The sequence below is a fragment of the Triturus cristatus genome, chromosome 4_1 (assembly GCF_964204655.1).
Source record: "Triturus cristatus chromosome 4_1, aTriCri1.1, whole genome shotgun sequence".
In the NCBI taxonomy this organism is placed as follows: domain Eukaryota; kingdom Metazoa; phylum Chordata; class Amphibia; order Caudata; family Salamandridae; genus Triturus; species Triturus cristatus.
Window position 1 is genome coordinate 631,321,808 of NC_140585.1, and position 23,251 is coordinate 631,345,058.

The following is a 23,251-nucleotide window of genomic DNA, read 5'->3' on the forward strand; positions in this document are numbered from 1 at the left end:
TATTGGTGATAATGAGAAGAACATATTTTACTGGAAAATCAAACATCAGATTAAATAGCATTGGGATTATTTCCCACTCAGTCGAAATTCACATTTCATATGAATAACCATTTTATGACAAATAATGAAATAGTGTACCATACCATTTCTGCATTTTTTGTTCAAGCAGTACTGAAGGTAGTACTGTACACTATGCATAGCAGTGGCACCCTTAACCATTTACCATCCTTATAAATAGGACACCGCAAAGGCTTTTGGATAATGCTATCAATGCAAAGTATCACTTACCAGGGATCCAGCACCGGTCATTGAAGGCTGGCAATAATCCCTGATACTTACTCATCCACGGGTGATGGAGATTCACTACCCAAAATACATAGAGGGATAGTAGCTAGGAGTATGCTGGGCATTATTTAATGCTCTCCACCTTCTCTCTGCAGGGCCCATCTCTTTCAGCCACCTCTGCCAGACACTGCGAAAGGTGAAGGAAGACAGCCAGAAGTTGGCAGAGCATTAGAGGGGGCTTCCAGGGACACCTCTCTTCCCACAGAGGTATGATATCACAAAAAAGGAGGGAAGGCCAACTTGCAGCACTGGTCAAACAGGACTGAAGGAGAATCCCAACCTGACCCTAATGAATGGGGGGGTATTTCTGGGCACAAAATATTCATTGCAGTCATGTTCTAAATGGGATTGCAATGGAAATTTTCGGGAGGAACTCATATATTTACAGATTCACTACAAGATAAGGCACTGAATAGATGTGAATGGCTGGGCATGTGTGGTGTAAGGAAACTGTATATCCAGGGGTGTAAAGCAGCACCCTGCAAAGCAGGGAGATCTCCTCTTCAGGTGGCCCCATTCAACACAAGGCCTCTGAATATCAGTAAGAAATGGGAGTGTCACAAGACCCTCACTTCATTATGCAGGGGGCATCATTTTGAGATATGCCACTGAGTATAGCTCTTTGATTACAAAGCCAACCTCAATCTTCTCTAGGGATGGTGCAGATTGATTGCGCAATGGCGCTTGCATAATGAATTCTAAAACAGTACTTTATCTTTAACATGGAACTCCTTTCAAATTCTCTAGATAAAAAGACTACAAGTGTGAAAGCGAAATGCCCCTCGTTTGACCTTTTCGCTCTTGGCAACTCTGCTGCAAACCCAATGAATCTGGAAACGCTCCATCTCTGGTACACATGGAAAAGTAATCCCTTTGGAAACCCAGCCAATTGCTGTGCAGAGTGAGCCAGTGAAACTAAAAAAGGTCTAAATAGAATCTGTTCTGCTCACTTTTGATAAAGAACAGATTTGTGAATGAAGAGTCTCTATTCAAATGAATGTGATTTTGCTCTGTAGCTTTTCTTGTCCATTGCTTGCCTGTAATATGTGAGCTCCCAATTTATTGAGTCAGATCTGGTCTAGTTATAGTCTCTCGTTTGTGAAGAGCATGTGTAGTGTCACATTTCACTCTATGAAACAGAAGGTGCCACATTTTAGGAAATGGACTAAAGCACCCTCTTAATTGACACTTAAAGCTCAGCTGATGACACACGTGACTTGATTGAACTGAGAGAAAAGTCAAAAAGCATTTTGCTATCATAATGCAAAACTTAAATATAGTGTTTCACACCACACGTTTGCACTTCTAAATGCCTTATTTCCCAATTTATGGTACAGAATTTATCAGCTTCAGTATGATGAAAGGCTGAGTATGTTTACCAGCATTCAAACTAGTGAACTTCCCACCACTGTAAGTGTCCAGCTGACAGCCATCTTCCCAGACACACACTTTCAATCAGGGCCGGACTGGGAACCAAAACCGGCCCTGGCAAAGAGCTCGGCAGCCCCCACCCCCCCTTCCAGGGAGGGTGGGGGGGGGGCATTGGAGGTGCCGCCGAGCTCTTTGCCAGGGCCGGTTTTCGGCCGATGTTGTTACCGGGACGATTTTGCAGCATAGCTGCAAAAACGGCCATGTAACAAAATCGGCCCCAGGGGCCCAAAACCGGCCCCCACCCGCGCGGCGCACCGGGGGATTGCCCGGTGCCCGCTACGGCCAGTCCGGCCCTGCTTTCAATAAAATATTAAATGATTTGTCCCCATTGTCACTGTTTAAAACTGAGAACCTTTTTACTTCTCTTACCCCACCTAACAAACTAAACTAAAAACATACAGGTGCCTTTTCTCATTCAAACCTATAAAACAGCCTGCACCATTCCTCCATAGTGAAAATATACATATACTCACTGAAGAAACCAAAGGTTACAGGTACATTACAGTTAGGCTCAGATTTCACTCATACAAAACAAGTGAAATTCAGCAGTTATCGTTACATGAGTTAACTATAACTAACACCCCTGCAATGCACTGCTTATGGCCATACATATTACATCACTCATACCATGGTCAGTGACATCACTGATGGCATGTCAAATGACATCACTGATGACATCATCCACAGAAACACTCACACATCCACTCACACCCCATACTACCTCTTATATGCCCACTCACACACCCACACAACCACTCACATACCCATTCATTTTGAGCGGGCCAATCAAAAAGGGAGGTACCAAAATGCAAAATCCTCATGCTTTTTACATAGACTTCTTTAGAAGCGCTACAACAAAAACCACTAAATGGAATGACACCAAATTTGGCAGGAAGCTAGATCTGGGAATTCAAATTCTGCCTCTTTGTGATTTGGTGTAAATTAATTCTGCAGTTATGAGAAATTAAGGTTTAAATATATTTGTATATCCGGACAGTTGGGTCCGAGGGAAACTTAAAAAATTAGACAATTCTGACTGGCCTAAGGAGATTTTTTTCCCTTGGGACATCTCACTCCCACGGGGACTCAGACTCCTGCAGGAACAAGCACTCAGATTGGCTCCCAACAACATGAGAAAAATTTTGCTGGCAGCCATTACAGGACTCACGGACGTAGTCCTCTGTCTTGAAATTAAAAAATAAAAATAACAATATAAGGGGCAGGGTACGAATACCCTGGCCGCTTAGGCCTCATGGGGGGGGGGCAGGGGGACACAGAGGAACCCCTCCATGACTGAAAGGGAAGTCCGCACCCCTCCCTGAGATGTATTTGGCCCACAGATCCTATCTGCCAGGACCTAACAGGTTTATTAAGGGATGGGGGCCATGTGTCCCCCCTACCTGAGCTGCAAATGGTCCCTGGGGACCCCACTCCCCCAGTGCAATCACGGTCCTTAAAGGGAGGAGGGCAGAGTGACCCTCTTTCCTGGGGCCGGCTCACTTGCTGTGTCCCAGGGAGCCCACCTCCAGGACACAGCAGTGTGTTTGCTCTTTCCTGGTTTGAAAATTTTCAAATCTCCTGCTAAATGGGAGGAAGCACAAAGTCTGCTCCTAGTGGATGTAAGCGTTAAAAATACTCCTGCCGGCTGTGAGCAGACTTTTATTCTGTGTCCCTACCAGCACTAATGCGGGCAACAACAAAGAACAACAATTTGCTCCCGTATTGAGGGAGCAGCATAAATAACAACTCCCTCCAGACAGGAGCAATGATGGGGGAGACATGTGGGGAGACAGCTGGTGCCACGGGGATCCCCCCACAGCCCCCAGGTTGTGCACGGTGGGTGCCCTGTGTGGGCACCAGGACAACCACCTATTATAAAGGCAGATCCTGGGGGATGAGGTCCCCAGGGCCGAATGAGGCTCAGGGAGTGGGCCACGTGGCACCGCTCCCCTATAACATAACTATGGCCCTGCAGGATGGGGTCCCCAGGACTTACTGAGTCTAGGAGAGGGGGGCTATGTGCCCTCCTCCCTTTTAAAATACAAATGGCCATTGGGGATGGGGTCCCCAGGGCCTAATGAGGCTCAGGAAGGGAGATCACGTGGCTCCCTGCCCTTTAAAAAAATATACATGGCCCTGGGGGATGGGGTCCCTGGGGCCTGATAAGGTTCGGGAGGGCATGTGGCTCCCCTTTTAAATAAAGCAGAGCCTGGGGTGGGTTCCGGAGGGCCTATTAAGGCTCTGCGAGGTTGACCACACAGCCCCTCCCCTTTTATTTATATTTTGGCTTTGGGGATAGGGTGCCTGAGGCCTAATTAGGCTGAGGGAAGGGGGCAACAAGCCCCCTCCCTTATTAAATTTGGCCCTGGTGAAAGGGTCTCAAGGGCCCAAAAAGGCTTGGGGAGGGCGATTACACACTTTCAAATTGGCTTTGGCCCTATGGAATGGGGTCACCTGGTCCACTTAATGGTCAAGGAGGGGACTGCACACCCCTCCCCTTAATATATATGTTTTGTCTCCAGGGGCGGGGGCCTCTGGAGCCCGAAGGCTAACCCTAGGCGGCGCACACCAAAGGCTGTGTGCAGTTTGGGGTTGGCAGCCTGCTGGGGCTTAGCCACAGGGTGTGGTAGCAGTACAAGCCCTGTGACCAACCCCTTACTGCACATAGCCAAAGGCTGTGTGCAGTATAGGGATGGCTGCCTGCAGGGAGTTGGAAGCAGGGCCTGGCTGCAATACAGGCCGTGCTGCACAAAACGAAAGGCCGTGCACAGCATTAGGTTTGCTGTCTGCGGGGGGGGTTGGCTGAATGCTGTGGACAACCCCCGCTGTGCACGGCTGAAGGGGGGTTGGGTTAAGTATGGTAATAAAGCATTACTTCATGTTAAAAAACATACTAGAAATTCACTGAAAAAAACAAAGGTTAAAGAAACTTTATTGTGAAGTAAGATCCCCCGCAGCCCCCAGGTTGTGCACGGTGGGTGCCCTGTGTGGGCACCAGGACAACCACCTATTATAAAGGCAGATCCTGGGGGATGGGGTCCCCGGGGCCTAATGAGGCTCAGGGAGGTGGCCACGTGGCACTGCTCCCCTAGAACATAAATATAGCCCCGCAGGATGGGGTCCCCAGGACTTACTGAGTCTAGAGGAGGGGGGCTATGTGCCCTCCTCCCTTTTAAAATACATAGGGCCATTGGGGATGGGGTCCCCAGGGCCTAATGAGGCTCAGGAATGGAGATCACATGGCCCCCTGCCCTTTAAAAAAAATAATACATGGCCCTGGGCGATGGGGTCCCTGGGGCCTTCTAAGGCTCAGGGAGAGGGGGTTTATGACTTCCCTTTTAAATAAAGCAGAGCCCGGGGATGGGTTCCCGGAGGGCCTATTAAGGGTCTGCGAGGGCGGCCACACAGCCCCCCTTCCCTTTTATTTACATTTTGGCGTTGGGGATAGGGTGCCTGCGGCCTTATTAGGCTGAGGGAAAGGGGGCACAAGCACCCTCCCTTATTAAATTTGGCCCCGGTGTAGGGGTCTAAAGGGCCCTAAAAGGCTTGAGGAGGGGGATATCACACCCAACTCTCCTTTCTAATTGGCTTTGGCCCTATGGTATGGGGCCACCTGGGCCACTTAAGGGTCAAGGAGCGGACTGCACACCCCTCTCCTTAATATATATGTTTTGTCCCCAGGGGCTGGGGCCTCTGGAGCCTGAAGGCTAACCCTAGGCAGCGCACACCAAAGGATGTGTGCAGTATGGGGTTGGCAGCCTGCTGGGGCTCAGCCACAGGGTGTGGCAGTAGCACAAGCCCTGTGACCAACCCCTTGCTGAACATAGTCAAAGGCTGTGTGCAGTGTAGGGATGGCTGCCTGCAGGTAGTTGGAAGCAGGGCCTGGCTGCAATACAGGCCGTGCTGCACAAAACGAAAGGCCGTGCACAGCGTTAGGTTTGCTGCCTGCGGGGGGGTTGGCTGAATGCTGTGGACAGCCCCCGCCGCACACGGCTGAAGGGGGATTGGGTTAAAGTATGGTCGTAAAATATTACTTGATGTTAAAAAAACATACTAGAAATTCACTGAAAAAAAACAAAGGTTAAAGAAACTTTATTGTTAATTGAGATAAAAAGATCTTTTTTTTTTTTAAACATAGAAATTCACTGAAAGAACCAAAGGTTAAACGGAAGTTCTAGTTAGGTCAATGTGGCAGTGACAACATTAATGCTCTGTACTGAAAAAACACAGAAATTCACCAGTTGATGTTAGCAGAGCTAACTATATCTTGCGCCCCCGCGATGCACTGCTTATGACCTTACATATTACATCACTCACAACATGTTCTATGACATCATTTATGACATCACTGATGACATCTCAAATTATATCATTGATGACATCACTGATGACATCATCCGAGCTTATTTTTTACACATTCCTCTATCAAGTAGTATGGCATTTGAGGCCTGTAAGTAAATACAAAATAGAATAATATTAAGCATCATTATTGTCTTCACAGATACAACTCCCTTAGGTGTAGAAAGCATGTATTATGTGCCACATTGACCCTGTACTATGCACTTCACGGATTGCATAACTGACATTAACAATCAATCACAGATATATTGGAAAACCTCATTTAACATGGTGTTCAATATGACTAGAACTGCTCGGAGAAAGCCACGTTCCTTAAGATACTCAACATCTCTTCCAAAATGAAAGCTTTACAGATAGCCCATCTTTTAAAGCTAAACAAGCACATGTACATAGGTTAGTACCTGGTGTGCACAGTCTTCTAAGTTATGTAGAAATGGTCATGCTAAGATGATTCTGTCTAATAACTCTAGACTGCATACAGTACTTTGTACCTACAATGTAGACTCTTTGCCCTGTTGGAAACCTTTTTTGCAGAACCAAAAAATGTGTGTGGAACAGTTGTCTATTGTCATCTGCACACTGACTTACTCTTCAAACCAAAGATTTATAATGTGGTCAGTAGTCCAGTGCTTAATTTGTAAAATATTAAGTGCCAGGGCTCTGATCAGGAGGCCACTGCAGCTTGCACCACACATCGCCCTTGTCATTGTTGCCAAAACAACTTCTGACCATCTCTCTTGCATGTAAATGCGACAGTTCAGGTCCAGGTCCCGAAAGCTAAAAGAATGGCTGGGAAGGCAGTTATTAGCAATTTTTCAATGTGTATTGTTTTCCGAAACAACTGTTTTACTGCTCATCTCTAAATTACATGAGCAGCGCCACCTTGTGGCAGACTGCCCTAAGTGTGAGGTTGCCAATTAGGTACTGGTGCCGAGCACCGGAAACCAATTAAGTGCCGGTGCTCAGCACCGGAAAGTACCGGCTCAAATTAAGCACTGGTCAGTACGTCTACACACCTATGATACATTAGTACCACATGTGTTTTGTAAACACACTCATTAGCTGTACATTATGCTGGGACCTTATGCAGAAAAGTAATATGGTAGTTACCTGCCACTATGTAAACTATAAAATGAACTAGCACACTCAGTGGATGTTGTCATTTGAGATGCCATCAAGTATGTCATTTGAGACGTCATTGATGTCATAGAACATGTCACGGGTGATGTAATATCTGAGGTCATAAGCAGTGCATGGCGGGAGCGCAATTTATAGTTAACTCTGTTAACTATAATGGTGAATTTCTGGTTTTTTTTCCCTTGAAAACAGTAATGTCACCTGACATTTTCACCTAACTATAACCTTTGGTTTTATCAATAAGGAAAAAATACATATATATAGGGGGTTTGTAGAGCGCACTACTCACCTGTGAAGGTCTCAAGGCGCTGGAGGGGGGTGCGGGCAGCTCCGTGGTCATCCGAAAAGTCAGGTCTTGCATATATATCGAGTCATAGACACGCTTTCCTGTCTTCCTTCGTTTATTCCTCCTTACCATTGTGAAGGGATCCACGGATGATCTAAGCGCTATATAATCAACCATGACATAGCACAGTACATTACTTGGCCATATTAGCCCTCGTTACTGATATGTATCCATAACCTTACATAAAATGTTTAAGTATTATATATTCTCTCAGTTCTTAAACAGTATCATACATGTTTGAGGAAATGTTTCTATTAACTATGCATTTAGCACTTCCTATGTCATTTCCGCTCTTGATCCCTCTATGCCGCTCGCTATCGGACAGCCCCTGATACCATGTTTCAGAAGGACTCCCCCCACCCCCAACAAGCAAGTGCTCCTGGCTTCAGGTGAGGTTCAGCACTAACCTTGCGGTCTTCTGTTTCCTTTGTTTTCCCTTGGAGTCTTTTCTTATCTGCAAAATCGCAGGTTGATTTTAATTTGAGGTGACAGGCCAGCTCAGAGCTCTCTGTCCCACGGTGCCCCGGGGCCCTCGAAGGATGCTGCCGCGACACGGCCCTGCCAACCTGCGGCATCGGAAGGGCAGTGTGGACGGGCTTTGACCCCACAGCTGGCTGCCTCAGCTTGGAGGCAGCCCCAAACACCGACATGGCTTCACTCGACGCCTCGCATGTCCATCCAGAAATTAAAAATATATGCAAATTCTCGGACCAGCCTGCCAAACTCGTTCAGTTCATCGCAGCACAGGCACCAATCATTAAAATAACGCATCAGCCTGGAACGACAGCACCGGCGACGCAGGAAAGCTTTTCATCATCCTGAGCTTTCCGTTTCTCTCACACGCTCTGCTCAGCCGGTTCCTGCAGTTCTGCAAGACTAAACACTCCTCGGGGGCGTGAACTGTTCCTTGAAGGTAACTGCTGTCTGTGTGGGATTAAACGACTTGCGAATGTGCTCTCCTCTCCCTCAGCACCAAGCGGCAGCCCAGGCCCGCAGTGCGTGGAAACGAAACGACGAAAAGGCGGCAAAGAAACCCTACACTGCATATTTTAAAAGAACTCAGACCACAACACTGGAAACAGCCCCTTTCCTGAACAGAGACGTAGACAGCCCACATTTGACAAAAAAAAACACTTTTTGGTTTAAAAAAAAGTCTGTAAGCAGTAGCCAAAGCAAACAGCTGTTGGAAGAGCTTTGAGCCCGGAAACCATCACATAGATGAAGCTGTGCGACCGACTCCACGCCTGTTCCGCGCTGCTGACAGCTAGAGTAAAAGCCTCTTTTATCCTCGACCCTCCTGTGATATCAGGTTCAAGTCATGAAACGTGTGGCTAGCAGGCCCAGGATCACACAGAGTGCGTTATCTGTGATGGCGATCTCAGGTCCAGGAAAACGCCTGATCGAACACGTTGAAAATAGACTGCTTACACCAGGGCACAATCCTAAAAAACAGAAGTAAGGGGACTAACCTAGTTAGGCAGTATGCAAGTGACATCACGGTGCACAACATCATGGCGCATGACATCATGGCGCGCAACATCACGACGCACGACATTACGGAGCACGACATCACAGCGCATGACATCACACATGTCATCATAGGAATTGACATCATAGAAAGTGGCATCAGAAGGCACGACTTTACCGGAAACGTTCATCTCAATATGTGACATCAGATCTAAAGCCCTCACATATATGTTTAGAAGGTCTATCACGTGTACGTTTGAGCGTATTGTGAGGATAATAGCACAATGAGCTATGGAAGATGATATGTGACATATACACCTTGCAATCCCCCAGTTTTATGTAACACATCCTGTACATTCATTTACAAACTTATATAATTTATTGTACAAGTAATATGCATGTGTTGATGTAAAGCGCTCTGATACCCTGCATTGGGATAAGTAGGGCTATACAAGAAAAAATAGTGGTACTTAAATTATTTCAGCACCTCCTCAGGTGTCTTAAGCTCTATATACATGCAATGTGCTATGTGTAAATACTGCGAAAGACCAACTTATCTGACATTCTTGCAGTGCATGCATATCTCCTAAACCCGGACTGAACTCAGTGAAAAGTTGCCTCTCTTAAGTATGTGTGAAGTGCTAACAAGGAGTGAGCCTTTGTTTCCCCTCCGCTTCATTTGCATCAGGTGTGAGGCTCCTGACCGCTTGCTCCCAGCCAGGAGACTGAACAAAAGGAAGCCAGAGGACACCTCATATTCGGGTTTTGCTATGGGCCCAGCAGGAGTCTTGAATAAGAAAGCTCCGTCCCTGCCTGCACCTTGTTGCAGATGGAAAGCAGACCACATGCAGGCACTGCTGAAAGTGTCCCGGTGTTTGGAAATTACACCGGAACGAGGTCAGCACATTATTCAGTGGGGCCCAAATTCTTGGCAGGGCGGACAGTGTTTACCCTGTGAAAATAGTGGGTGGACGCTGTCCACCCGTGTGTCCCCTCACTCGTGCCCTGGCTTACACCTAAAAAAATGATCCCTTCTCGTGCTTACAAATTCAATATTAATCGCAGATGCTCTGACGCTTTGCTGGGGTATATAAACAGTGGTGCATAATAAAGGAAAGTGACATCTGCAAAGTTTGGTTAAAGGGCTATACAGTTCCTGCCAGAGGATACGTCACTGCAGAGCTAACTACACTGAGGATATAACGACCTTACCTGGCAATAGTCTGCCTTGGCAGGGGGAAGAAGTCAAGGAGGGCACTACGCTCCGCTCAATTTTGGGATCTTGGACCACTGTAAGGGGCAATAGTTTCCTATTTCAGACACCTGCATTCCCCTTAAAATAAATATAGGATACACCATTTTATTGAGCTTTCCTGTTTCTGTCCTGTGCAAATCAGTAGGAGGTGATTATACTAGCAGATTACAGAAAACCAACAACATGTAATTTAAAAAGGAAATTCCCACTGGACTGTAGTTTGAGATGAGGAGAACGGGAAGAATGCTTAAGCGGTGCGGCGACAGAGAGTAAAAGTCTACGGCAGCTGTTGGCAAGAGCAGTGAGTTTAAAGTAAGTTTTAATAGTTGACTTTAGATAACAGAATTGCTTTGTTAAGCAAAAGGAAGTAGGCATACACAAAGTAAACTTCCTTTCTAACCATTCATGCACAGTTCTACGAAGAATATGAGAGAAAAGGGCACATTTTACCCCAGAATTCAACAACAGACAAGAACAATATGAATCATTTACGTGCAGCTGCTGGCAGCAGGCAGTGGTGGAATCCGGCATGAGAGGGTTGTGAACACCTTTTGGTTAGGACAAGTTAGCCTTTGTTTTCATACTTCTTGCTTGCATATCCTTAGTTGAACATGTGAAGGTCATATTCATGACTGATCACTTCTAACATGGCCCCTTGCTGTATAGATCTCGAAGATTTTAGTAATGGCTGCTTAAAATCAGCATGTGGACAATACTGACACATATTGTGTCCTGATAGCTTTGCCTTTAAAAAATCTCATGTCTCTGAGCCAAGTTTTATTTAATTGTGAGATAAAAAATCACTGGTCAAAAATTATATATAGAAATTCACCAGTTGTAGTTATTTGAAGTGTAAGACATGTCATCCGTTGGGTGGTCTTTCCGCAACTTTTTGCCTGCTCTCCTCCACTTTTTGCTGTATCTTTTTGTTGGCCTTAGGACTCTGAGCACTTTACCACTGCTAACCAGTGCTAAAGGGCATATGCTTCTCCCCCAAACATGGTGACATTGGTGTATACCTGATTGGCATATTTAGTTTACCTGTAAGTCACTTGTAAAGTGCTATACCATATAGCCAGGGCCTGTAATCTAAATGGCACTAGTGGGCATGCAGCACTGATTGTGGCACCCACACAAATGGACTTTCAAACCTTTCTCAGGCCTGCCATTGCAGGGGCTGTGTGTGCAGTTTACTGCCACTGCAACTTGCCATTTAAAACCACTTGCCAAGCCTTAAACTTCCCTTTTAGTACACATAGGTCACCCCTAACATAGGCGCTAGGGAGCCTTAAGGGCAGGGCTCTATGTAATTAAAAGTTAGGATATGTACTTTTAAGTGTTAAATGTCCTAGTAGTGACAAACGGCTAAATTCGTTTTTCACTACTGTGGCGCCTACTCCTCTTGTAGGCAAGCATTGGGAATGCCTTAAAACACTTTTAAGATGTAATTTCTGATTAGAAAGGAATAGCTTAACCATGTTTCATATATTTGGAATGGTAATGATAAATTCTCTTTAGTGGTAAAGTTGGATTTGACATTACTATTTTAGAAATGCCACTTTTAGAAAGTGGACATTTCTCTACTCTTAACTTAGCTATGTGTGCCTACAGCCAATACACGTATGGGCGACAACTACACTTTGTGCATTCCCCCTAGAAAAACACAGGAAGGGTGGATGTGACAGAGGACTCATCTGCATTCATCTGAATTCTGATAGCTTTCCTGGCAAGAAGGGGGAGTGGGAGCTGATAATTACAGGCAGTGTTCTGTGTCCCACACAAGGGGCTGCTACTCCCCCCACAGATAGCCTGGCATACAGGATTGGGATGAAAGGGGACCTGTGCACTTCAAGGAGCTGTTTTGAAGTCACCTCCATCTTCAAAGGCTCATTTGGGTATAAGTGCTGGGGCTCTGACCCTACCCAGACAGTACTCTACTGGACCTGGGGACATTTCTGCTGGAGTAAAGACTATTGTGCAGTAAGGATTGCCACTTTGTATAGACTGACTGTTCTGAGGAACTGGTTCTCTGCTTTGCTCAGGACAAGGACTGGATCCATCTGCCTTGAACCCAGAGTGACCACAAAGGCTTGCTGGCTTCCCTTCTCTTTTCAGAAGTTTCAGGGACACAAAAAACTTTCAGCAATGTTTCTGGTGCCCCTGGACTCTGCCATCTGTGAGGCCTGAGGTGCTCCCTCTAGTTCTGGGCCTCAGAAGTGGGTTCTGAAGCTGCTTTTCCACAAAACAGATACATTGTCACTACTGCGCTGATCAGATCTGACGTTTTACCCTTCAACACCGACGCAGAGGCTGTTCGACAACAATAATTCCACAAGCATGAGTGGCCCGACGAAGAGGCATCACCTGTATTGCAACTGAGCTCGACAATGATTCAGCGACCTGACTGCGTGGAAAAGTTTGATGCACCGTGTCCTCCGTGTCGAACCTTTGCTCTTTCCAAGGTATTTTTTCAGCGGAACCTGCATGAGTCTCGTAGCTGGACTGCCCTCCATCACAGTCAGCCTGACTTTTGATTCACCCCAGTCCCTCATGACCTCAAGTAACCTTTTAGTGCTATTGACTTCAAAGAACTGCTTTTGCATTTGTTCTTTAAAAATGTATATCTCGACTTCCATTTATTGGGTTTTTATTACTTTGGTCTTGTTTTATTGAGATAAATACTTCCTCTTTTTCTAAACCTGTGTGGGTTCTTTTTGTGGTGTTTTCATTGTGTTACTCTGTGTGTGTTGCACACATACTTTGCTTATTGCCTCTTAAATTATGTCTGCCTGCTCTGTGCCAAACTCCCAGAGGGTGAGTATGGGGTTAATTTAAAGTATAAATCAACCTTACCCTGACCAGGATTGTCATCCCTACTTGGGCAGGGTGCAAACCTCTGCCAATTACAGAACACATTTCTAAGATGAAGAATCTATAATTTGTGCCCTAAAGTAACTAAAATGTGCGCCCCGCCTTGCACACTATTGTTATCAAATATGTATTTCATTAATGCAGTTATTGAGTATGTCATGAGGAATGTAATATAGTGAGTGGTGAAAAAATTGTTTAAGATTGTGTCCTAAAAGACTATGCATTACATTTATTTCTAAACAGCAAACTAGCATATCGAGGCAACCTTTCTATGTCCCTACCTTTCAGTGAAAGCTGTCTTCATTACAGCAATATGCAGTATTTCCCCACAAACTAAAACACTCTCAAAATGCCACTCACAAAAATGTAAACTGACGATACTCAGTAATGCACAGTCTCTCTCATATAGATTCACAATTTCAACTTCACACACAAAGATACTATATTTTCACACACATACACACCCCACAAACTCACAAACGCACACCACAACACACCAACAAACATAACATGACAAACTGTAGCTAAAAATGCTATCCAAACCTATCGGCTTAACTGTTAGCTGCTAAGTGCTATCAGGTCCCTTTATTTTTGCACCTGCACATTTTCTTTTATTACATTGTTCTTATATCTAACATGACAGTCACCATGTAAGAAGAGTAAAGTGAGAAAAAAAAAACAAAATGGCTTCATCACAGCACATGCGTTGTGTGCATGAATCACAATGCTTGCATGGAGACAATCATGTAAACACACAGTGGCATTTTTGGAATGAAACCGTTCCAAAATGGCTGCTTTTTGCTTGCATACGTCCCCCTGGATCACAATGTGCAGGGAGACATTTCACTTGTTTTTATTTTACAATTCTAACATGGGCAATGGGCATTTAAGAACAGTTAAAAAACGTAAACGCATATACAATGCCAGTACATTGGTACTTCCATGTTAAAGGCCAGACCTATTGGATGTGCCACAGATTGTTTATATAGATCTGTGAAGCAGTGGGTGTTCTTCATATACACATTATTGAATTTCGCATAATGATTCCACTTTCAGACTTGACTTGGTCTGAAAAAAGCATACCTAAAATTCATATTTCATTTTTCCGGTTTTATTTACATCACAATGTTAACCAAGAATGAACTATTATTGAAGTTTTTCATAAAACAAATAGGAAAGTGGATGTTTAAAAGTAGTAACGTTTGATTTTTCTAAGTACAAGGCTGGCATAACGCTAATTCATTTTGTCAGAATACAGTTTCTTAACCAAACTGCTTTTTTTTTATACAGGTTATATGATATTAATATTCCCAAGTATTTATTAACTCATTTTTTCCTATATAGCAAAATGGTGTCCTAACCAATGAAATCTTATCATTCGCACGCGAAAGATTTATATTTTTAATACAATAAACGTTAAAGGTACAGCGGCGAATGTTTTTAGAGAAAAATGAATCTTTATAATAGAGTATATGTTTCACCCCAGAGGAGAGGCACATACAGAAGCAATATCCAAGTACACGTTGATTGTAAAGCACGCACTCTATAGCGGCACTGTTATTGAGGGAACCATGTACTTTCGTGGATTAAAAGCAATTCTATGTAACTTTACAATGTATGTAGTGTCAGTCCACATACTACAAGGGTGAGTATCTGATGTTAAACATGACCAAGGAATGCACTCAGTTCACTCAATGCCTACAAACTATTTAATAAGAAACAAGCAAGCATCCTGCATTAGTACAAGGTCAATATTTATTTGTTTAACATTTTAGCTCGTGATGGAAAAGGGAGACGGTATCTGGAGTGTGCAGCGTATACCAAGAGATCCCATGATGTGCATTATCTCTTTTCAACGGCTGGCGTGCCCACACAGATAGGAAGGTCTTGTAAACATTGGTCTTATCTAGCAAAGCAAACATGGCGGACATGAATAGACCAGGCCGCGCTTCTTTATCATAGGTCAGAAAGGGCATTGAGTTAATAACTTTCCTTTAGATAGCTTCACAAAGTGCACGACACATGTCCACTAATTAAAAAAAACATTTAATGACAGCAGCTTGGGTGTTGCTAGCAAAATCAAGCGTTAAGAATATAATGAGTGCCCAAAATATTGGTATACAAGTCAACCAAAATATCTAAAATGGCAATTCCAGAACACAGATGTTGTTAAATTAAGCACAATTTATAAGTAGTATTGCATTGTTGCCATTTTAACAACATATTTAACTCTCACACTGCTGATTTTTTTCTCGATTTCCTATGATGAACGTTTATGTCCTTATACAAATGTGATATAAAATCCTATTTGAACTTATACATTGTGTGTATATTCCTTGGTTACATCTTTGAAATAGGTCAGACTCTGATACCACTATAAAGTTAAGATTGTGATTCACGGGCTGGTGGTGGGGTCTAGTGGCTTAGTTGCTCACTGTGGAAATCAGAGACATGAGGCCGAATTATCAAATTGGCACAAAGTTCTGCTGTGCGCTCTCACTATGTGTGCATGTAATAACATTGTGTATGCCAGGTAACAAAAGAAAACTGTGTTTCTCTGCAGTGCTGTATCAATAAAAGAACAGTTTACTCTTTCCACTGTATTTTCATGCAGATGGCCCTCAGAGCTTAAGGGAGGTCTTGAAAACCCACCCTCCTTCACTTGCAAGCACAGATTGTATTCACATTGGTGGAAACCTTCAGGACATCCCTGTAGAAAACATAGCAAGGTTCCTACTTCACTGTCAGTGGCCTTGCTGGGACACCTCAGACTTCCTTTGGACAGACAGAAGGGCACGAAGTGGAGACACAGACTATCCTTTGCACTCTTTATGCCCCTTTCCAGGTGCCATTCAGCAGCACGCATTGTGTGACACCTTTTGTTGGTGTAGAGTTGCTTCTTTCCCAAGGGCTTTTATTGCTCTGGCCTTCCATCTGTAACATGGCACAGCCACACAAGCAAAGGAAAGGACTGCATGCAAATTATGTAGAACCCATGAGTCTGTCAGAGATGTGTCCATACTTATACAAACCAAAATCATCCAAGCACCTGTGTTATTGATATATTCGAATCTAGCCAGAAGTATGGAGGCAGAACCTTGAAAGACAGCATTCGAGTAATGAATGTGGAAATGGAAAAACACATTGAATACTGAGATCCCATGGGGCATTATCCCAAAAGAGAAAATATAACAGGCAGTGCAAAAATGGTGCAAGCAATTCTTTTGCACCAAATACACTAGGAAATGTGAGAGCCCATCAAAAGTCCACGAGTTCTCACCACCAACCGGATTTGGCCAGATTAAAAAAAAGCAGGGAACAATTTTACTGTCTTGTACTCTAGGGAGTAAATGCAGGGGGACCTAAGGAACATTAACTTTGACTGTTTACAAATTATTTCAAATTGTTCCTATGTATAAAGAAAGTGGTGCCATTGTTGTTTGAACAATATGATAACCTGGTTCTGCTGGGACATATTTGATAGTTGGTGTTTATAGATAGAAAAATATGATAACCCTCATTGTTTACTGAATGGCGGGTTTTAACATTTTGACAACAGTGAGAGAACATGAGCACCAAGTCCCACGATTTAGGTGTGGCGCATAACATAGCCTTATGATGGTCACTACCCAATGACTAATATAATTATAATACTTGCTGACAATATACAGAATATTCCTCCCACCTCTTTTCAAAAGTGAAACCTACAATTTTCAAACAAGAGGTTTTTTAAATAACTAAATACGCATAGGCAGTGGCATGGAGCTTTAGTCCTTTACTCCTAAATGTGATAGAAACAATTAATGTTGAAGTATAAGACTTCTGGTTTCAGTGAGAAATCTGAGATTTTCCCAAAGGGAGGCCTCCTTTTCACCTTGACTGCGATTTTCTGATTAATCTTTTTAACATCAATGCCTGGTGCTGGAGACCCTGTCAGGATATTTTGCTTCTGCCAAGATACTTTGGCCCTGGAGCATTAACTTCCAGGAAGACACTTAGAACCAGTGCTTGGATTAAAGTGGAGAGGCTCTATTATCTTGCATATTAACTGTCAAAGACATTAAGTGATGTAGACAACAGGGGAAGCAACTCCAGTAGATACTATGTCTTTAGGGTGGTTTGGCTATTTACTTTTATCATCAGCTACCAAGGAGAGTACCTACAATGTCTGATGCACAACCCACATGCCTAATATCTGGTAGAAATTAGCCCTCAAGTCTACTTATGGTGCACAATTAGTGACAATAAGAGCTAAGTGACACCCTTATGTAGGTATGTAAAACTTGAAGTACTTAAAAACAACCTGCAGCAAAATGTGATGTGAATTCAATGAAGCTGGTTCACACCTACATGATTACAATGTATTCCTTTACAATCTTTGCCTCCAATTTGCATCTATTCTTGGCAACTTTGATCAGCAAAAGGTACGTCCTCCACGCCCCTTGAGGAAACCCATTCTCTTTGACATAGAATCAGCAGAGGAGATTAGTTCTGTATTCAGGCTGCAAGTCCATCTGTCAGCAGACTATAGGGCCGTGAATTTTAATGTGTTGTGCTATGTGAGTAAAAAGTCTTCAATAACTACAGCTCACAGGGTAAGTTTCAATAGTTTATTGTTCTACATTCCACCTTGACAACTACTGTCAAAGTTGTTCATGCCCCAGGTTCTCACCCAGAACCTAACACATCGTTCTCCTTAAAATCAAAATACTAACATCTGTAAAGGCTATAGTGGGACAAAACCTATCCAACCAAGAACATCATAAACACCATGTTTACATAAAACTACATCCCAGTTAGTGCAAACTGATTCACAGAAACCCTAAATTGCACATTAATAAGTCATACCCTTAAAGACTAAAGGACAGGATAAACATTTCTAGAACAGTTAAAAAACGGTGAAGAAATCCCCACTATTAAAAAGCAAGACCCACATAATTTATAAACCATGCAGGTGCTTTCTTCATTCTTACAGATCTTCGTGGTCCAGGTAATCACCAAGTGCATCTTTGTTCCGTTCACTCCCAACATTCATTTTCTCTCTCTGTTTTTGTACAATTGCCCTTTGTGCCACAATTTCCCATCGCTTAGCTTCATCACTCTGTCCTTAACCATGACAATTTCCATTGTCTTGGAGAAATCGGCCACAATCCTGGGTAACCTTACTTTTACCCAGTCTCCTTTATCAAAAATGTTTGAAATCTCCCCTTCTTAGCTTTCTTACCTATATATTTCCCTTGAACCTTCACACAACTGTCCTTCACCTGCTCAGGCTTACCACTGGACTCTTTCAAATCATTCACCCAAGGTCTAACTCGTTTTGTGGGTGCCACCCTAACATCCAACAGGGCAAAAGGGAAAATGTTGGTAGTCGCACTCAGAGTGGTATGTAATGACCATTACAAATCCTTAACTTCTTTCTCCCAATTCAAACTATTGGCCACAGATAACTGAATGCTTTCCTTGATGACTTTGTTACAGAGCTCCACAAAGCCATTACTGCGGGGAAGATAAAGAGACATTGTAATAGGCTTTATTCCCCAGTGACCCATGAAACTCTGAAACTTCTTGGACATAAATGCACCCATTGTCCATAACCGGTTCAACCTGGGCCCCCTCTCTGATAACCAAAGACTGTAAAAACTCCAACACCTCTTCTGTGTTGGTTGACTTCACAAACTGCACCTCCGTCCAGTGTGGGTCATAGTCCACTAGCACCAAACCATATCTATTCCATTCATTCAAAACATACATGGGCCCAATGATGTGCAGGCCCAACTTTAACTAAGGTTTCTCCGGAACAGGTATGGATGGCTTCAACTGGACTGGGAAAAGTTACTCGGGACTTGTCACTTACTGCACAAGCGACACAATCCATCACATAGTGCTCCACTACACGATCCATTCCCGGCCACAAGAATATCTCCCTGATCCTCCTCTTCATGGCTCTCATGCCCACATGTTCGTCATGAGTCAAAGCCAAAAGTTTGGACTGCATTTTCAATGGAACCACCAACAAATCTGTTCTTCTCACAACCTCTTCCTTCATACTCAATTCAGGGAATACATGTTTAAACAAATTCACAATTCCACCAGGATCTTAAGGCATCCACCCTTTGCCCAACATACCAACCACCACTTGCATGACTTCATCATTTGAAATAGCCTCTTTCTATTCTTCCTCAGAAATGCACCCAAAACAAGCCTCTTCCAAGGATGCGATCATGCCATCTTCTTCGCATTCCACACTTGTTCCCTCATTCTTGAGTGGCAATCTTGACAAACAGTCGGCAAAAATATTGTTTGCACCAGGAATCTATTCCAATCTGAACTGGTACTCCATCATTCTGTAATGCCACTTGGCTATGTGAGGAGTGGCCTTGTTAGCCCCTTTAGTGGTAAAACATTCACCAATGGCTTATGCTCAATACGGATAACAAATTCAGAACTCCACAAGTAGTTCCTGAAATAATCCACCCCCCACCAGCAGGCTAAAGCCTCTTGCTCGATTACTGAGTACGTAGATTCCCCTTCCCACAATGCTCTGGAAAAGAAAGCTACTACTTTCTCCCTGCTTTCTCTTTTTTCGTAGCAGAACTGCACTCAACCCATGCTGACTGGCATCACTGACCCCAATAGATAGGTCCTTAGTGTCAAAAGTCTGGAAAGCAATAGCATTTCCTAATTCACGTTTGACCTTTTGAAATTCCTGTTCCTGCTCTGTAGTCCAAACTGCTGATTTTTCCTCATCAAAGCCCTCATGTTATATGTTTTTCCACTGCAGGTTGGAAGTAACCAAGCTTAAACCTCCAGCATCCCAAAACATGATTGTAACTGATCCTTATTCTGTGGAGCAGGGAATTCCTTAATGACGCTAACCAAATCCTTCTTTGGTTCCACACCACAAGCCGATAGTTTGTAACCTCAATGGTCAACTCTGTCCACAGCAATCCTTCACTTTTCTACCTTTGATGTAACACTCCTTTCTGTTAATATGGACAATACCTGACTAACATCTTGTCATGCGACTCCATGTTTTTCCCATACACTAAAATGTAGCCTTAAAAATATCTCACATGCAGAACTGCTGTGAACATAACCTCCACAACTCTCTGAAATACTGCTTTGGCTGATGCCAAACCAAATGGCATCTTTTAAATCTATAAGCACCAGACGGAGAAAAAAATGATATGACATGGCGGCTCTCTTTATGGTATTTGATCTGATGGTAGTCGGACGACATGTCCAATGTGGAAAAAACTGTGGCTGTCTTCGAGAGATCCTTACATTTCAGTACTGTTTGGCAGGGGATGTCTGTCCACCCAAATCCTTTCAATCAGATCCCTCAAATCTATGCACATTCTGAGAGTGCCATTATCTTTCCTGGCCAAAACCACAGGGGACAACCAGCCCAAGCTCTCAATTGGCCCAATGATAACTTGTTGACATAAGAATTTCTGTTCCAAAATCAATTTCTTCCTCATGGCAAGAGGTACACGTCTAGGTATATGAACTATAGGCTGGATCCTCTCCTTTAAAATTATGCAGTGAGAAAAACCCTTGATCCTACCCAACCTTTTGGTAAACGCTTTGGGAAAGGATGCCTTCCAACTTCCTACATCTTCCGCCTGTACTGATTTGCACTCATCCTTCAGTAACACCTGCTCTGCACTGTTAGGGTTCAGAATGATGCCTAAATTCCTCTGCTCCAACCACCCTAATAAACAAGCCCCATCCTTTGCTATGTAAACCGTGGCAGGTGTGCTATGACCTTTAAAACTCAAAACCCTATCAAATTCTCCCAAAACTTCCACTGGCTTACCCCCCCCAAATGCAAAGGGTTTAATTTGTGACTTCTTCAATGCAATATTGTCCAATTTATGCCACTCTTCAGGACCGATATGGGTAAAAAAAGACCCCAAATCTGCAATCATGGAAACGGCAATTCCCGAAACCACAATGTGACAGACTGTTCTTTTGACACTCATGGTATCTAACTTTAGTACCCCATTTTGCTTATAATCCTCAACCTCAGGTGAACTGGAGATCATCATAACATCATTACCCTCCTCAAAATCAGACTCAAAACTGCCTTCTAAAGCACACTCAACAGAACGGACACGTTTAGACCTACATTTAGCGTTTGTTGCCTTAGGTTTGCATATCCTAGCAAAGTGTTCATCCTTCTTACATTTTGCACACATGTTCTCAACAGCAGCACATGAAGAAGCATTGCCTAAATGGTTTTTGCTACCACACACATAACACTCTAAAGTGTTCTTTTGTTTAGAGCCATTTTCTTCTCGTCTTTCTTCGCCGTTTTGTCTGAAGCAACAGCATGCACACGTATCTCCAAAGCCGTATGATCCATGTACCTTTCAGTCGACTTAACAACTTTTGCTATTTCCATTGCTTTATCTAGCTTAGGTTCTCTGCCTTCAAAAGTTTTTCCTGAACTATCTTGCTTTTGCCTTTTTCCTCTAATTGATCTCTTAGCATCTTGTCCTTGAATCACACGAAGCAGCCAAAACTCTGAGGTCACTCATAAAATTCTCCACTGTGTCCCCTGGAAGTTGCTTCCTCAGAAAGAATGTGTGTCATTGTATAATGATGTTACGCTTCTTCTTGAATCGCAAATCCAACATTTGAATGCCTGAATCTTAATCATCAACAGCATCCTCCTTCCTCTTCACTACAGCTACTGAAAAATGCTTCAGAACCTTCCTACCTTCGGTACCCAAAGAATGGCGCAAATGAGGAAGCATTTCCTTTACTGCAATCACCTCTCCTTCTATGGCTTCTAAATAAGCTTCAAACCCTTCCAACCAAGCTTCCCATTCGACTGGGGAATTGCCCAGAGTGGACAAAAATGAAGAAGAAGAAGGTGGTAGCACCGATTGCTGCATCTCTGAATGCTTTTAGTAACAACAGAAAACTTCGTTGTACACAAAATTTGCATTCACCAGTATGACATTACATACAATGTGGCATGCAGCAAGATACAATTAACAATAAACTGTATTGATTTAAGTTAAATGCATACACAAAAATTGCACCTCAAGATAAACATTCACCTATATAACATTGCGTATCAATGCGGCATACCATACTAGCCGCATGCGCATAGATGCTGGCCTGAAATGGTATGAGTATCACTGATACGCAAAGCGTGACTTCTGACGAACTCCGACACTGGGGCTTGCGCCGAAAACAACGGTTTCCATAAACAATATGGCCGTCTTCTGATATGCATCCGGTGTGGTGGTTACGAGGCAACAGGACACTCCACTACACTTGTCATACGTTGAGCACCTGGTAACATCAGGCCTAGTAGTTGCCAGGCAACAATAGACACCACTGCGTCGAGCAACTGGTGACATCAGTGCCCACATCAATGTCTGCCACATCCCCCAAACTTGAGAAAATTATCACAAATGGCTCCTATAGCACAAACAGCTCTTGTGGCTCCTCCCGAAGTCATCAGTCCCAACAATCCAGTGACCAGGAAAAACCGCTCCTGTAGCAAAGAGAGGAACCTTGCTGTGCTTCACTTCTGAGATGAGGGGGCAAATCATAAATGTCTGCTCTGTCGATCCTTGGTCCATCTCCACTCATAGCTACTAAAAAGTCTTCAATAACCACAGTGCACAAGGTAAGTTTCTGAGGTTTATTGCAAGCGTGTACTGGTGCGATCAGCACGGGCAGCCAGGCAGCCAGCAACTGTCCAGTTCACCAACATTTTACATTCCACCTTGACAACTACTGTCAAGGTGGCTCATGTCCCAGGTTCTGACCCAGAACCTAACAGTGAGCCGTTTTACTTCCGTGCTAAATAAAGTAGGAATCAACAACAGGTCAGAGAAGGTGCATCTATATGCAGACGAGGTAGTTGAGAATACACAGTGAAAGAAGCTTTAAGTGAATCGTTATACTGCAAGTGATAGATAACGTGAACTAAAGAATTTCAAATCAACCACATATGGCTATGGGTGGCATCCTGGTAACCTCTGGTGTGTGTGTGGTTTATGACACAGTACCTC

General features: G+C 43.7%; 1 protein-coding gene across 3 annotated transcripts in view; it reads right to left on the reverse strand.

Moving 5' to 3' along the window:
• NAV3 (neuron navigator 3) overlaps nt 1-8,646 on the reverse strand; it is a 1,112,283-nt gene extending 1,103,637 nt beyond the window's left edge. The window contains exon 1 of one of the 3 annotated variants that reach the window (XM_085653004.1): nt 8,026-8,646. In XM_085653004.1, the coding sequence (XP_085509130.1) occupies nt 8,026-8,268 (243 nt within the window). In that variant the 5' untranslated portion in view covers nt 8,269-8,646. The remainder of the gene's footprint in view (nt 1-8,025) is intronic. The other 2 variants (XM_085653005.1, XM_085653006.1) reach the window with 2 other exon arrangements.
• Nucleotides 8,647-23,251: the final 14,605 nt, after the last annotated feature.